The sequence below is a fragment of the Centroberyx gerrardi genome, chromosome 23, assembly GCF_048128805.1.
Source record: "Centroberyx gerrardi isolate f3 chromosome 23, fCenGer3.hap1.cur.20231027, whole genome shotgun sequence".
Classification (NCBI taxonomy): domain Eukaryota; kingdom Metazoa; phylum Chordata; class Actinopteri; order Beryciformes; family Berycidae; genus Centroberyx; species Centroberyx gerrardi.
Window position 1 is genome coordinate 15,550,233 of NC_136019.1, and position 15,568 is coordinate 15,565,800.

General features: G+C 41.9%; 2 protein-coding genes across 2 annotated transcripts; one reads left to right on the top strand and one right to left on the bottom strand.

Annotated features, from left to right (window-relative positions):
- Positions 1-1,909: 1,909 nt before the first annotated feature.
- On the bottom strand, positions 1,910-8,082 carry batf2 (basic leucine zipper ATF-like transcription factor 2). Its single transcript, XM_071923122.2, has 5 exons — positions 7,725-8,082; positions 5,927-6,043; positions 2,731-3,389; positions 2,177-2,376; positions 1,910-2,022 (listed from the first exon to the last, which is right to left on the bottom strand). The coding sequence occupies exons 1-5, from the start codon at positions 7,800-7,802 to the stop codon at positions 1,910-1,912; spliced, it is 1,167 nt and encodes a 388-aa protein (XP_071779223.2). The 5' UTR covers positions 7,803-8,082.
- A 3,292-nt stretch (positions 8,083-11,374) lies between these two features.
- Positions 11,375-15,168, top strand: arl2 (ADP-ribosylation factor-like 2). The gene is made up of 5 exons (XM_071923082.2): positions 11,375-11,557; positions 11,936-12,046; positions 12,290-12,452; positions 13,562-13,642; positions 14,406-15,168. Exons 1-5 carry the CDS (start codon positions 11,493-11,495, stop codon positions 14,538-14,540), a joined length of 555 nt encoding a protein of 184 aa, XP_071779183.1. The 5' UTR covers positions 11,375-11,492; the 3' UTR covers positions 14,541-15,168.
- The last annotated feature ends 400 nt before the right edge of the window (positions 15,169-15,568 follow it).

Sequence of the window (15,568 nt, forward strand, 5' to 3'; positions counted from 1 at the left end):
TATCTATCTCAGTAACACACACACACACACACACACACAACCTTATAAACTGCTATCAGGGGTTAATTCTCATATAGATACTATATATTATGTATATAAAAGAGAATTAGCAACATCTATAAGATTAAAATCATTACATCATTTCAACACAATCATAGTGCATAAACACAGCAAGATTTCCTAAACGTACGAAGCACAAAGCTACTGTCCAATCCATATTTCCTAGATCAGCGGCTCCCAAAACTGGGGTTCAAGCAGCCTCACAGGTCCTGTTACATCACTTTGATTTCATTCACTTTAAATTAGCACCCTGAGGGAATGTATGATAATTATAAGCACTGTTTTCATCATAGGTTTAACTCACTCTTATCTCTCCACCTTTAGTATTGACAATCATGCACTTCTTTAATGTGTTACATCTGAATCATATCTAACAACATAAACTTTGGTTTCCTATGACAAAATGTTATCAAACACCTCTACTGTGAAGCTGTTTCGAGGTCTTTGACATGAAAAAGTTTGGGAACCCGTGTCCTAGATCATCATCATCATCATCAAATTTATCATCATCATCATCATCAATAACACAGTGCATCATTATTGTCATCGATGATACTGTCATCATCATCATCATCATCATCATCATCATAATCAATGAAACTGTCATCTTGTTTTCAGTCCTATCATCATCATGCTGCTTAGTGTCTTTTCTTCACAGATCATCTTTTGAACAGCAGCGTCTCCTGGATCGAGCAGAACTGCCGTCGGCCCATGTGTCCCGAAGCAGCTTTGTTTTTGAAATACGCTTTAGATAAACTCTAGCTTGACTTGACAACTTAATTAGCACAAAAAAAATATGCAATTTCACATATCCATCCATTCGTCAGGATTTAGTCATGTAGTAGTTGCAAGTGACAGTTGGGTTGTTTTGAAAACTGTCCATTGACTTCAAGTACCTGAAAACACATGTAACCCACTCTGCTAGCAAGGGCCTGGTAAAGGTGTGTTATATATACAGAGCATCTAACCATCTAACCATCTAACCATGTTGGGAGCCAGGCTGCAGCATGGGAATAAGTAGAGATAATGCAACTGTATTATTTGAATTGGAGAAAACGAAATAAAAATGTTCTTTCTTTTTTTTTTTTAATTTAAATTTACACTCACTACATATCAGGAAGCAATTACATTCGTTTTTGATTTTAAAACAAGCAGCAAAAATAAAATAATTTTCAATAGCAGCATGCTATGTGAGAAACTGCCTATGTTCCGGTTCACTTGTTCATACTAAGACTAGAGGCAGAAGTGGAGAATTCACATGATCACACTTCCTCTTAGGTCGCAAGGAAGCTCCTCCTACCTAAAATTATAGTCAGAGTTGCTAATGGTGAGTCAATTTTACAGTTTCTCATCTATTGATTAAGGGTGTGATCACACCTGCAATTTGTTTTCTTTGATCTGAACGACAGCGGAAAAGTTTACTTTGTTGCAATTTTGTATTTGGTTTGTTTAGGATCACACTGCCTCATAAACTACGTGGAATCACAAGTAAAGAGTTTTGGCAACCTGTCATCCAGTGAGGTTAGAGGTTTTGGCAGTGGGGAAGAGAGAGGTGGGCGTCAAAACAAATCTGATTCCTGTTCCTGTAACTTTAAGCATGATAGGCTAGTCTGCACTATTTGCCGTAATCTACCTTCTTTGGTGTTTGAACCAGTTGAGAACACATGAAGAAATAGCTGAATAAGAGCATCAGTAGCGATTGAGGTTTGCCCATGGTTCATTGAGTTATGCTAGGCTTTCCAAGAATGAGGAACTAACTGTTGGCTATCACATGTCAACATCTGTCTCCTTATACCCATAACCCCTTGTGGTTTGTGGTCGTTTCTTGTAGTAAGTTCGGATTTCGTTCTCATTCCTTACGAACCACACCACAGTTCTTTAGAAGAGGACAGTCACTCGCATTTTCAGGCGTCTCGGTGTGGGTATTTGGTGCCACCTCAGCTTCAATGGCATTCCTCTCACCTGCCAAAATGAACCAAACTAAAGGAGTAAAACACTCCAGAGTTTAAACTGCACCAAACATGCTTGGTGCCCTTAGATTAGCATTTGGCCACAGTGAATCTGGCCCTTCTTGCCCAGGTGGCATGTAGTGTTTCTGGTTACAAGTCCCACCGGCCTGCTGCACTGCCTAGTATCCAGTCATTGCACTCCAGGAATTCAAAAAGGGAGAGGTCTCTTGAAGGATCAGCCGAGGGCGGCAGGGAGGGCGGGTGTTGGCAGAGGGGTAATTGCTGAGGGCTGAGGCCAGGACCAGGACCAGGACCAGGGACAGGGCCGTAAAAGTTGCTAGAGGTAGTTTGAGTGTCATCAAGGGGGCTGGGGACAGTGAGAAGGGCCAGCAGAGGGGTAGAATCAGCAGTGTTTTGACTAAAACTAGACTTTAGGGCAAAGGCAGGGGCAGAGGAAAGATCTAGGTTCGTCTGAGGGTAAACTGAGGTTGGTTGGAGAGTAGGACCTTGATGGGACGAAGGTAAAAGAGTACAAGGTGGACTTGAAAGGTTCAGAGTAGCACTGAACCGAACTGAATGAAGCTGTGGTGCGTTCAAAGGACAACCCTGTGCTACTAAACTGGCATTTTCTGCCTCTGGGGGCGAAGAAGGGCCAGGGAGCGCCGGTGGAGATGAAGCATCTGGAAGACTGGAAGTGGGTACAGGGACTTGATTCATTAACCAGGCATCCACCAGGTCAGAATGAGGTCCAGGGGGCACAGTGTGGGAACAGGAGGGCAAGACAGCACTGTTTGTCTGGGAAAGAGGGGCATTTGCTGACACTACGAGGGAAGTCCCTTGCCCAGAGAGGGGCGAGGTGGAGGGTATGAGGTTTGAAATGAGGCTGGTGTAGACTGGTGTAGGCTGGGAGGAGGTCAGAGGAGGAGGCCCTTCACCGAAGAGGGAATGAGGAGCCGGGACTGTAGAGGAGGAGACGGAGGGGCGGGTGGATGGGCCAGAAGAGGCGAAGAGGTCAGTAGACGAGCAGGTAGATGGGCTTGAGGCGTTTGTTGTTGGGACAGGAGTCGAGGGTGACTGGTGAGTACAGTTAAGGGTGGGAAGACCCGGATTGGAAGTCAAGAAGGTGGAGAGCGAGAAGGGAGCCGGAAAACCGGCGTATGAGTTCTGGAGAGGGACAGGAGAAGGGCTGGAGCAGGTTTGATGGGCCGCAGCTGGTGAGGGGGAAGCTGGGAGGCGAGTGGGCGGGCTGGAACCAGAGGACCGCAGGAGGCAGAGGGGTTCGTGGCGCTCCAGGGCGGTCGAGTAGAGCAGGTGGTCTCTCTTCAACGCGGCGATCTCCTTCTCCAGGGCCGAGTTGGATCGCTCCAGACCCTGGAGCTCCTGGAGAGGAAAAAGGGAAGAGGAGATGAGGGGAAGGGGAAGAGAAAGAGAGATGAAGGTGAGGGGAGAAGAGCGGGACAGAAATGACAAATGGGTCATGTCAAGTCGAGTCAGGTTTATCTTTATTATCCCAGAGAGGGAGACTCTGTTGGCATCGGCAGTAAAAGCACTAATTAAAGACATATATCAAGAGAAAAACAATAAACATAATCGCATCCCACCCCCATGATATCACACCAGGCGTGACTCGTACTGAACTAAAACGCTAAGCCCTGCATCTTGAGTCAGGCAATACTGATGACACACTTTGAAATCTCTTCTCCGGTGCCATTTCGGCTCTACTGAAAGTAACATGGAGATAGAGGGGAAGATAGGTGACAAAGTCAGAGCTGGAAGGAGAACTGAAATAGTACTGCAAGTTCAGCATGACAGGAATGGGTAGGTAGTGAGAGCAGTGTGGTTGTCCAGTAATCAAGAACATGAAGGCAAGAGATGTAGTTCGCTGCTGGTCAATGCAGACATGGGATGTTTATTGTAAAAAATACAGAACTTCAGCATTTGTCTCTATTGAACTCCAATGACTGTTTTACTGTAAGTGTTGCATCTCATTGCACTCAGTACTCTCATGTCTAAAAACAAAAAGTAGAAAAAAGTAAAAGCGGGACTAAATATTGAAATGGAAGTAAAAGCACATGACTTGAATAATTAAAGGAAATAGTGTTACTTAGAAGAGTTCAAACTAGTGACTAGGTACTTCCTACTAGGGGACAAAGGTCATGAAGTCAGATTCAAAACAGCAATTCCTGTACTCATTCATGTGTCATCGTGTACTCTAGCCCATTGAACCAGGACTGACTGACATGAACTTGATCTTTCTCGGAAGTCAGACTTCTTCAAAAGGAACCTGAAGAGCATAAGAGAGCAGAACTGAGCTCTCTCAGTTCTGTTCTCTTATGCTCTTCAAGTTCCTTGAGAGAGAGAGAGAGAGAGAGAGAGAGAGAGAGAGAGAGAGAGAGAGAGAGAAAGTGAAAGTATGGACTCTTTTGCCACACACACACACACACACACACACGCACACACACCGCACACACGCGCACACACGCGCACACACCGCACCAACCGATTGTGGTTGCTATAGGATAGTCCTGTTTTGCAGAGCGGGAAGGAAGAGAAAGGGAAATTAGCTGAAAGAGAAAGAAAACGTGAGAGAGGTCTTGCGGTTAGGTGCAGCACACTGAACTAGCACTTTGACACGGGTTGGACTTCCGATTGTCACACTGAGAATAATGTAAAACAGGTTCATCCAGCCTTACTCATGGCCTGGAAGTAATAGATTACATGCGACAGGTTTCCAGAAATCAGATTAAGAAACTCATATCTGTTACAGTTACTGAGAAAAAACAACCACTTTTTATAAATACAAACATAGATACAATTTAAATACCTTGAAATAAAGATTAATCATGCTCGTAGATGACAATAACTTAACTCAAATGCTGTAACCGTAACTGTAAACTGGAATAAATAGTGTGTTTGACTTCATATTATATATATATATATATATACATTCTGGAGAAAAGGCAACTGAAAGTAATTTGACGGTGTAAACTAGCGATTGATTGGTGTAAACTAGCGGTTTATGTTACTGATCACAATTTTAATATGGTAATCAACAATACAAGAAAAGAAAACAGCCTTCCCAACAAAGACCTTATCCAACTTTTTTCCAATTCTTCATGATTCTTTCACTGTCAGTCAATTGTGAATCAGGTCTTTTATAAAGGCTGCAGTGTAACTGTCCTGTAATGTCGTATCTGTACAATATGTCCTGTGAATGTAAATGTTTTTGCTTACAGTATGAAACAACAGAAATATCTCTGGCAACGGCAAAAGCAGAAGCAGCGCTTGCATCAAAAGCAAAAAGAGCTAAAAAAGACCTGCTGACCTCTTCCTGCCTTTTCACAGTAAAGGTACAGCGTTCTTCAATGTACTTCTTTAAAGTTCCTCAATGGTTCTTATTGAGAACTTCAACTCATCGAAGACAGAAATAATTTTGTTTAAAGGATTTAAAATCAGAGGGCGTATGTGTTTTTCTGTGTGCTTCCACCTGTAGAATTTGGCCCTCAGGGGAGAAAAAAAAGGTGCATGGATGGACAGGCAGAGGAGGGAGGGTGTGTGTGTGTGTGTGTGTGTGTGTGTGTGTGTGTGACTGAGAGGGACAGATAGGGAAGGGAGAGCCAATGGGGAGGGAGGAAAGGAAGGGAGTGAGAGAGAGAGAGCCCTTCTCCTAAGGCAGAGTGTTTACAAGAAATGGCTGTGAGGGCGCAGCCAGATTTCACAAGACACACACACACACTGTTCTGCACGCTGCTGACACACATCACTAGTCACACTGTGTGTTTAGCGGTATGTGTGTGTGTGTGTGTGTGTGTGTGTGTGTGTGTGTGTGTGTGTGTGTGTGTGTGTGTGTGTAAGAGAGACAGTGACAGAGGGACAGGAGAGAAAGGCGGATAAGGGGAATAGGGAGAGAACCGAACCTCATGGAGTTCGTCTGCTCTCTCCGTCTGTTTCTTTCTGCTCTTCCTCGCCGCGTCTCGGTTCTTCTCTTTCCTTTTCCCCCTCTTGTCTCCCGGCTTGCGCGCCTCTCTTCTGCCCTGTGAAGTACACAAATATACAAATACACTCAACACATTGCGGTGTAGACGTGTGTGTCGTAAGGGGTCCGCAAGTGCCCACTTCTCCTGTGGCATCCCCTGTAACTTTTTTTTTTTTTTTTTTTTTGGGAATGAACGTTGTTTTTCCGACAGACGTCAATAAATTTTTGATGTTGCATCACGTGTTTTGAATGGATACCATGGCTCTTATGGTCATGGGACTGACTTTATCACATGTAGCCTCTAGATTTAAGACAATAAAGCAGTAAAGAAAGTAGAGGAATTTGACAAGCAGCGAATGAAGTTTAAACTCAGTGGGTAAACTGTTGATTTCCCTCGTGTTTTTCCAATAAAAATGATAGTTGTCAAGACAAAATTCAATGATTTCTACTATGAATGGGATCGAGTTTTGTTCCCCGCTCAAATCGGCCCAAATAGGACAGGAGGCACTTATTGGTTTGTCTGTTTTAAATGTTAAAGCCAGGCTTGTGAACACATGTTCCACTGCTCTCTAACAGGCAGAAGGGAACCAGACTGACGGTGAATATGGATTTCGCCTAAACATAGTCTTGCATCTACTTAAATGCTTCTGTGATAATTTCTTAAGGTGAAAAAATCTGATTTATCTTGGAGCCTTAGTCCACTTTTATTAAAGTGATTGTAATCAACTTGACTGGCCCCTGATGAAAAATCACTATAATATTCCTATGATATTCCTATAGGGACTTATAGTGAGTCTGTGGTACTCAATAGTGAGTTTATAGTGATCATATCTTGCTTTTCTGCATTAATGTTATATTTGCGGAAGAATACGGAAGAGGATTACACCCATATGTTACAATTGTTTGAGTTCTAAGAATCTGAGAATGACGTCAGACTTTATTCTCAGAACATCAGAATTTTTCTCAGAATTCTGACTTTATTCATCTTAATCTCAGAACTCAAATAATGATTTAATGTGGCCATAATCCTCTCAGAATTCTGAGTTCTGACTTTATTCTCAGAATTCTGACTTTAAACTCAAATTCTGAGATTCCGACTTTAATCTCAGAATTCTGACTAGATTCTAAAAATTCTGACTTTATTCTCGGAATTCTGACATTATTCTCAGAATTCTGACTTAATTCTGAGTTCTGACTTTAATGTCAGAATTCTAAATTTAAATTAAAATTCCGTATTTCTGACTTTAATCTCAGAATTCTAAATTTAAACTAAAATTCTGTATTTCTGACTTTAATCTCAGAATTCTGACTTTATCCTCAGAATTCTGACATTATTCTCAGACATCTGACTTGATTCTCAGAATTCTGAGATTAATCTCAGAACTCCTAAATTTTTCAAGTGGCCCTAATCCTCTCAGAATTCTGAGAATAAAGTCTGAGATTAATCTCAGAATTCTAAATTTAAAGTAAAATTCTGTATTTCTCACTTTAATCTCAGAATTCTGACTTTATCCTCAGGATTATGATATTAATCTCAGAACTCAAATACATTTTTCCTGTGGCATCACTATAATATTCATTGAGGGTATTATAGTTTTTGCTGTGATATTTGTAGCCTATAGTATCTATAGTAGGATGACTAATTCTTCTTGATTGACTGATTTATTGACAGATTGATTGATTGATTGATTGATTGATTGATTGATTGATTGATTGGTTGGTTGATTTGGAGCACTTACCGAGCCAGCAGTGTTGCTCTGGTGTTCCTCAGCTGACACCGAGCTTTCGGAGCCGGTCTCCATGAATAACGGGGGCATCTCCTCTCCGCAGCAGGCTGGCTGACTTCCCACCTCACCGTGACTGCAGAAGTGACAAACACTCACCGGTCGGTTTCAGCATGCCCGCAGGTAAATCCGCTGCCATTCAAACAGTGAAGCTGGCGCAGAATCAGTGCGCTCCTCTGCTGCTGCGGATGATAAACCTGAGTAACTTTTGAATGACATGTGGATGAAAAACGGTAGTCTTCCAATTTAGGCAATTTTCCCCCGGTGCAGCCCGTTCTTCTTCATGTCTTATATTGTTGCTTGGTCTCTTTCAGTGTTTAGCTCGGGACTGAAAGTGTTCAGGGAGACACTATGCCTTTAGAGCAGAGGAGGCTTGGCAGCAGGCTGCTGGTGATGCAACATCAATTACTACTGCTTTCACTTTCTTTTTAAAGTAAACTGCGCCCTTGCCAGACAAGGGATGCTGCCTTCAAGTGCGCTCCGAGTTCCGAGCTTCAGATTATTGAATAATACTTGTCGGTACGTTTTTTGTTTTTTTACATTTTTGACGACTAAAACATAAAAAAGAGTGAGAATAGAAACACACATAGAATGCCAACCAATAACATATATTAATATAATACATCAGTGTCACCATCACTTGCTGACATGGTTTCTGTGCTCGCCAGCCTCTAAATGTCACATCTTGGCAGCTCAGGTACGGTGGGAAATTCCCATTTCCCCACTTTCCCAGCCATATTTACAGCTGGCTGAGGAACTGAGGGAAGCAGTTACAGTCTCAACATTTTTTCCAGACTTGCTTTTATGTAAGCTACTGTAGCCTATTTTGCACACTTCTTATGTTTTTTTCCATCTTATTTTATTTCATGTAGCCTATATGTATTTTCTTCTAACCTCTTTTCTTTTGAATGTGTCCGATTTTAACCTCCTCCTTTATCTATTTTTATACCTTCCTGCAAAGCACTTTGTTTTTTATATTTAAAGTGTACTATCATTATTATTATTACTGCTTTGGGTTGTGGGCTAATTTTTCCGACAGCACTTGAAGAGTGATGGGAAAAGTCGCGTGTGATAGGAAGAGCTGCGGGCTGAAACAGGATGATGACCATATTTGACAAGAGCTTGTCGTTCCTGCACGTGCCGGGAATTTCTGTCCCGCTCTGCACGGAAATGAATAAACCACAGGAAGCGTAGCTGCTGCTGGGTGAACCAGCAGTCCAGTCCAGAGCAGATCTGCGGGCGGTTTATCAGATCCAGGATGAAGTCCGGAGCGCTGTGTGGGTGTCAGTGAGTACCAGGGGAAGGACACAGGACATTATGTCACCCCGGTGCTATTTGGGAAGAGTTCCTGGGAACCAGGCTGGGATGTTAGAGGAAAGGGTCTGATGGTGATGATGATGATGATGATGATGATGATGATGATGATGAAGATGAAGATTCTCACTTCATATAGTCTCCTGCAGTGGAAGAGAGGGAGAGAAGAAGATGGTTAGGCTGCACACCAGGTGAAGCTGCCTAAGATCCTACTTTGTATACAGGATAAAGAAATAAAAGAGGCTTAACGTGAATAGTAAAAGAAACATTATGCAGCTTAGTGACAGCAGAACAGACGCAAAAATCCTGCCGTAGCTTATTTCTATACCACAAATAGACAGTTCTCCTTTCAACACACAACTCTTTTGCTGGACTCAGGCTTTAAGTGTGACGTTAGATACACACTACATGTAACATGTAACTCTATGGCACATGTAGTGTTATTTAGTATGGTAGTATGGTATTGTAACTATACAATAAAGCAGCAATGCCCCAAAATAATCTTAAAATTAATGTAATGCTACTGATCTTGTTCGACACAAGTGTGAGAAATAAAGTGAGGGATTTTTTCTTTTGGGGCTAATGTGCTTAAGTCAGTGTGGCTCAGCATTTTTTCACCCTTAAAGCAATATTCCACTTAGTTTTAACATGGGGGTTATTGAAAACCATGAAACCATGAAACCAGAATATAAACTAGGCTACTCACCAAGATCAGATGCAGCTGGACGAGTTTAATATCCCAGCCTGGGAGTATTGCTTTAAGGGTCAAGGTCAGTATTTTAAATGCCTCATGTAAGTTAACTGATGTCGTTTTATATCAAAAACACATTATATTTTCCATTAAGTGGTAGAAATTAACAGAAGTGTCAGAAGTCTGTCCCTTCATGATTGCCTTTCATAGTTACCATTCATTACTGAATGATGCCTGGTGTTGCTCTCAAAATAAAGTCAACAGACAATAAAGGAGAAAATCAGAAAGAGTGAATGTTTTTGCTGTCTATTTTGCCTTCTCTCACCCTCCAAAGCATTCCTGAAGAACTATTTCCTCCAGAAAGGGTTCTTAAAAGTTAAAAGTTCTATTTGTCTAACAGACAGAACCCGAAGGAACCTTTTCAACAAAGGGTTCTTCAGAGACAAATGGTTCTCTGTAGATCCTCACCTCTCCACAAAGAACTGTTATGGAACCCTAGTTTCTAAGAGTGTACCCGCTGCTGCCATAGCTGTGCCATCATATGAAATATAACTCCTGTCTTAGTCATGAGACAAATTTCCAAACTTTGAATGCCAACCGGTGAGCTTTTCTCTCAGTCAGAGCCACTGGCTGCTCTTCAGCTGCTGCAGGAGCTGCTCTCATGGCCACAAGCCCAAACCAGACCAGAATATTTGACTATGAATCAGTGTTTCCTTTTCCCATTCAGCACGCTGGCTCATGCTGCTTCTGTAAAGGAGTCGCCACTAAAAACACTTCATTAGAATGTCAATATTCAAGGGGATTTTTGGAAAAGTAACTTCTAATCAAAATATTAACAGAAGTCAGTGTCCTGTCAGCTAAATATTGTTTCAGCCTTCCCATTCCCCCTAGAAAATACAAATCTGATGGAAACAATGTTACTCTGTCTGCAGTGTTGCTGTATAGTATGGGATTTACAATCTAAATCAAAACTCTTCATTACAGCAATAACTCATACTCAGTTTATGGGCGCAATACTGTGTGTGTGTGTGTGTGTGTGTGTGTGTGTGCGTACTCATCCTCAAATTCAAAACCGTGGAACACGCACACACACACACACACACACACACACACACAGTCTTCAGAACTAGGCTCAGCATGCACAGTGGGACAGACAGAAGATAATAAGATAATGTACACATATTCCTTTCTTATTATGTTGTCCAGTGTCATTTGTCTTTGTACTATATTCTCAAGCATTGTCTCAGAATCGAACATGGAAAACAAAAATGGCAAACAAGAAAATGTGTTTACTATTCATAGAGATTTGATAAAGACTGGAAGGAGTTCCACACATTCAAAGCCACAGCAGGCAGAAAAACTGTAACATTGCAGATGTTAAGTCTGTAATTCCTTCTATAGACACACGGGGGCGCAAAACCCACAAACATGCAGCTGTTCTACGGCTGTCTTTCACGGCCACACCCTGTAGATGCTGAATGACGAATCAAATTGCCCCGAAGGTTTGACAAACGTCTCCAACAACCAATCAACGTTGCGCTCTTTAGACTACAGCCCAATTGTACGTACGTAGGGCGGGATTTGCATTACAGTGACTTCCTGGTCAGTAACGTTCAAAGTGCTGGTCATCAACTTTAATACAAAATCTTAAATTAGTAAAATTAGTAACAAGCTGAACGAATGAAAGTATAACTGCGGTTGGTCGGGACGCCGTTGAGATGGGTTTGCTGACGATTTTGAAGAAAATGAAGCACAAGGAGCGGGAGATGCGACTGTTGATGCTGTATCCTCTTTGTAATACAGTAATTTAGCCCTCATACTAACGTTATAACTGAATCTCTGTCTGCTAGTAAGCTCTGTAATGATAATATTTAACATTCAGTTTAAGGTTGGGTACTGTAATAACCTTAGGATACTGGTATTCCCTCTGTAAAGTTTGTTTTGTGTTTTGTGTGATGCTATGCTACCTAGCTAGCTAATGTGTAGTAACAGCGAGTGATTGAGAGGCAGCTGAAGCGTCCATCAGATAACTAATAGTGAAGTGTGTGTGTGTGTGTGTGTGTGTGTGTGTGTGTGTGTGTGTGTGTGTGTGTGTGTGTGTGTGTGTGTGTGTGTGTGTGTGTACACCTGTGTTCTCCACTCCTTAACTCTGTGCATCCAGAGGTCTTGACAACGCGGGGAAGACAACCATTTTAAAGAAATTTAACGGTGAAGACGTCAGCACCATTTCTCCAACACTAGGCTTCAACATCAAAACACTGGAACACAAAGGGTTGGTTCGACACACACACACACACACACACACACACACACTGACTTAAGCACATGGCCTTTACACCCAAAAAATAGAGTATAGTGGGCAAGACACACACACTGTCTCTATTGCCAGCTTTGAAACTGCATCACAACACACACATTTGCTCCAGTGTTGTTGACACTCTCTAGGTTTGTTATGGAGATCCCTGCCTCCCACCCTCCTCATGTACTTCTCTTTGTTGTTGTTTTTGTTTTTCAGGTTCAAATTGAATATTTGGGACGTCGGGGGTCAGAAGTCGCTGCGTTCCTATTGGAGGAACTACTTTGAGAGTACAGACGGGCTGGTGTGGGTGGTGGACAGCGCAGACAGACTCAGACTGGAGGACTGTAGGCAAGAGCTGAGCGCACTGCTGCTGGAGGAGGTACACACACACACACACACACACACACACACACACACACACAGAAGAACTGTGATTGTATTGAGCTCCGTGGTGTGAATGTGTGGAACTGTATGAATGTGACACGGGGCATTGCTGGAAAGGAGCAAGCTTACTTAGTTGACTTTGCCTGGAATTTTGGTCTTTTTTAAATTCAAATAATGTAATTTCTGCAGAGCTATTTTGGAGTTAGTTATTATTTTAAGCACAGTATTAAAAGAGCAAACCCTAAAGAGCAAAAGTGAGAAAGTTGACCAATAGGCCAATCTCAAGATTGGCCTATTGGTCAACTTTCTCACTAAAGGACTACACTGACTTTTTGGGACTTTGGCTCATTGGTCACCTTACCCAATATCTGATGAGAGGATACACTATCTTGAGTGATAGGAAGCCACTAGCATGATCTCAAAAGTGAGAGAATGAGAACCTGTAGCAGCTCTAAAGCTAAATGGTAAGTAATCAAATGATATGCAGCTAAGTTTGGCAGCTTTGTGTAGATTGGTACAGGGACAGTAGTCTTTGTCCCTGCTTCCATAGGAAGTGAAGGTGGTGGATGATGGGAGACTGCAGCTAAAACTCACTGCACAGAGGATGAATATGTGGTCGCTCACCTGAAATAGTTCCAAAAATACACCTGGCTACATCAGCTATATTGTGTCAATGATAATTCATTTTTAAAATGTATGAATAGAAAGGCTATATAAAACACTAATTGCTTTTTATTACAAAAAAGCCAGTCTACTTACTTTGAATATTAGTTGCCTATTGTCACTCAACATAGAGTATACTCAAGTGTTAGCATGGAGCACCGGAGTGAATGATCTACTGGGGACACATGGATGATTTGGTGTCTATGTTCTCATCACTTTGACAATTTGATCAGCGGGGCCAATCTCCCAAAAACTTGGTCTATTCCTTGAAGAGTAAACACATGAAACCTGTGTGAACTCTTTGGTTGCTGTTCTAGAGTCATTTATTTCTGATCGTCATGTGTTGGAAAAAAACCAACTGCTATTCTGTCAAAACAGGGACAGCATCAAGCAGCCTTTAGCACAGTTCAGTGATTATTTCCACATGTTCTCTCCCTCCAGAGGTTAGCTGGAGCCACGCTGCTGGTGTTTGCGAACAAACAAGACTTACCAGGAGCGCTGTCTAAAGAGGCGATACGAGAGGTGAGCCGTGTTGTGTGGCATTACTCAGTAATACATTACAGTAATATTACTTTTTAATCAGTAGTGTAATGGATTATTTCAATTTCAGTGATATTACAGTTACACCCCCTCTAAGTATCAGACTGAAGTTGAATTATCCAAAAACTACATCCCATCTCCAGATTTGTTTTGTCATAACTAGCCGTCTTCCTCTCAGTTGTTGCAGACACACACACACACACTAAACTGGCTTCGATAAGAAATGGCAGATAAAGTTTATTTTCTCTTGGAAGTATTCCCACTACTTTGATTTTATCAAGCAGAAAGATGATAAGAGCTTTGAACATCACCGCTGTTTGGTCACACTGATCATTCTCACACAAGCACACAGGCAGAGCAATTGAGTTTTGCCGTTTTTGAAGGTAAGAGAGGATGCAATCGAATTACTGCTGCCAGGGAGTTATAAAGTAATAAAATCAGTTTAAATGAGTAATGCATTACTTTTTTGAGTAGTGAATGCAACACTGGAAGTGAAACACAAATGCACACACACACAGATGTGTCCCTAGTATATAGTAATGAATATAGTATATATAATCATTAATGGATACTAATACATTTGTAGGAACATACTGCCATATGTGACCCCCAACACAAGCACCTGTGTTTCCTAACAGTAAGACCTAATCAATGTCACCAGCCAAGTGAAACATTTTGCAAATGTGCTTCCAGCTGTGGTCTCATGTCTTAACGTGCGTGTGTGTGTGTGTGTGTGTTCCTCCAGGCTCTGGCCCTTGATGAGATTAAAAGCCACCACTGGTGTATCATTGGCTGCAGTGCTGTAACAGGAGAGAACCTGTTGGCTGGAGTGGACTGGCTACTAGATGATATCGCTGCGAGGATCTTCACTGCTGACTAAGAGACTCTTTTTGTGTGTGTATGTGTGTGTGTGTGAGTGTGTGCCCCCGACTTGAAGGAGGCATTGCTAATAAAGCTGTTAAAATACTGTCTCATTGACAATATAGCGCACCTTGGTTGGAGGTTGTTTGGTAGGCTCGGCCGTGTCTGCAGGCTCATTATCAGACTACAGACATCAGGACTACCAAAACAGCTGAAGAGCCGGCTAGATTTTCTTCTGTCAGATACTATTTGCAGTCACCATACCTGGAGAAGGCAACGCTGTCTGTATCCATGACCACTGCAGGTAGCTTACATTGCCTTGTTCTTTGATGTAGATATAAATACAAGGATGGATCACCACTGACAGTTTATGTAGTAAGGAGGGAGATCAGAGCAAAAAAACAGTGTGAGAATTTGATGATGGGATGTATACATGTTGATTGAAACATACTGGAACCTGAATGAAGTTTGTTTATGTACATGACTGTGTGTGTATGCAGTGCAGTGACAGGTGAGAACCGTCTTGTAAGAGTTGGCTCCCGCTTTTATACTTTCTGGGCTAAATCAGACTATTCTGTCAGCTGACAAGTTGTCCCTCCAGTTGAGATGTTTTGTTTTCTAATAAACCTCAGTGTCTACCCAATGAAGGCAACTGTGTCCAGTCTGTCACAATATATAAATCCAGGGCATAGAGGTGTATGAAGTATATCCTCAAACATCTATACGATATCATTGAAATACAGAAAAAAAAGCAGCATACCAGTCTATCCATTTCCACTACTACTGTATCAGCACTGAACATCTTGGTTCTTATGGGGCTGTCTTGTCCTTTTCAGTCCTTCACATGTAGGAATAGTCTTTAGTTTTGACCTTTAATTTTTCCTTGTTTGGTTCCCAACAAATTTAAGAAACCAGGTCCCAGAGTGTTAGGATTACTGAGCAACTTCAACACTATAAAGTCCAAATTGACAGCCATTTTGAATTTGGAACCATCACATTTCAAAATGGCTCTTATGACTTTCCCTAGATGCATTTGCACAAACCAGT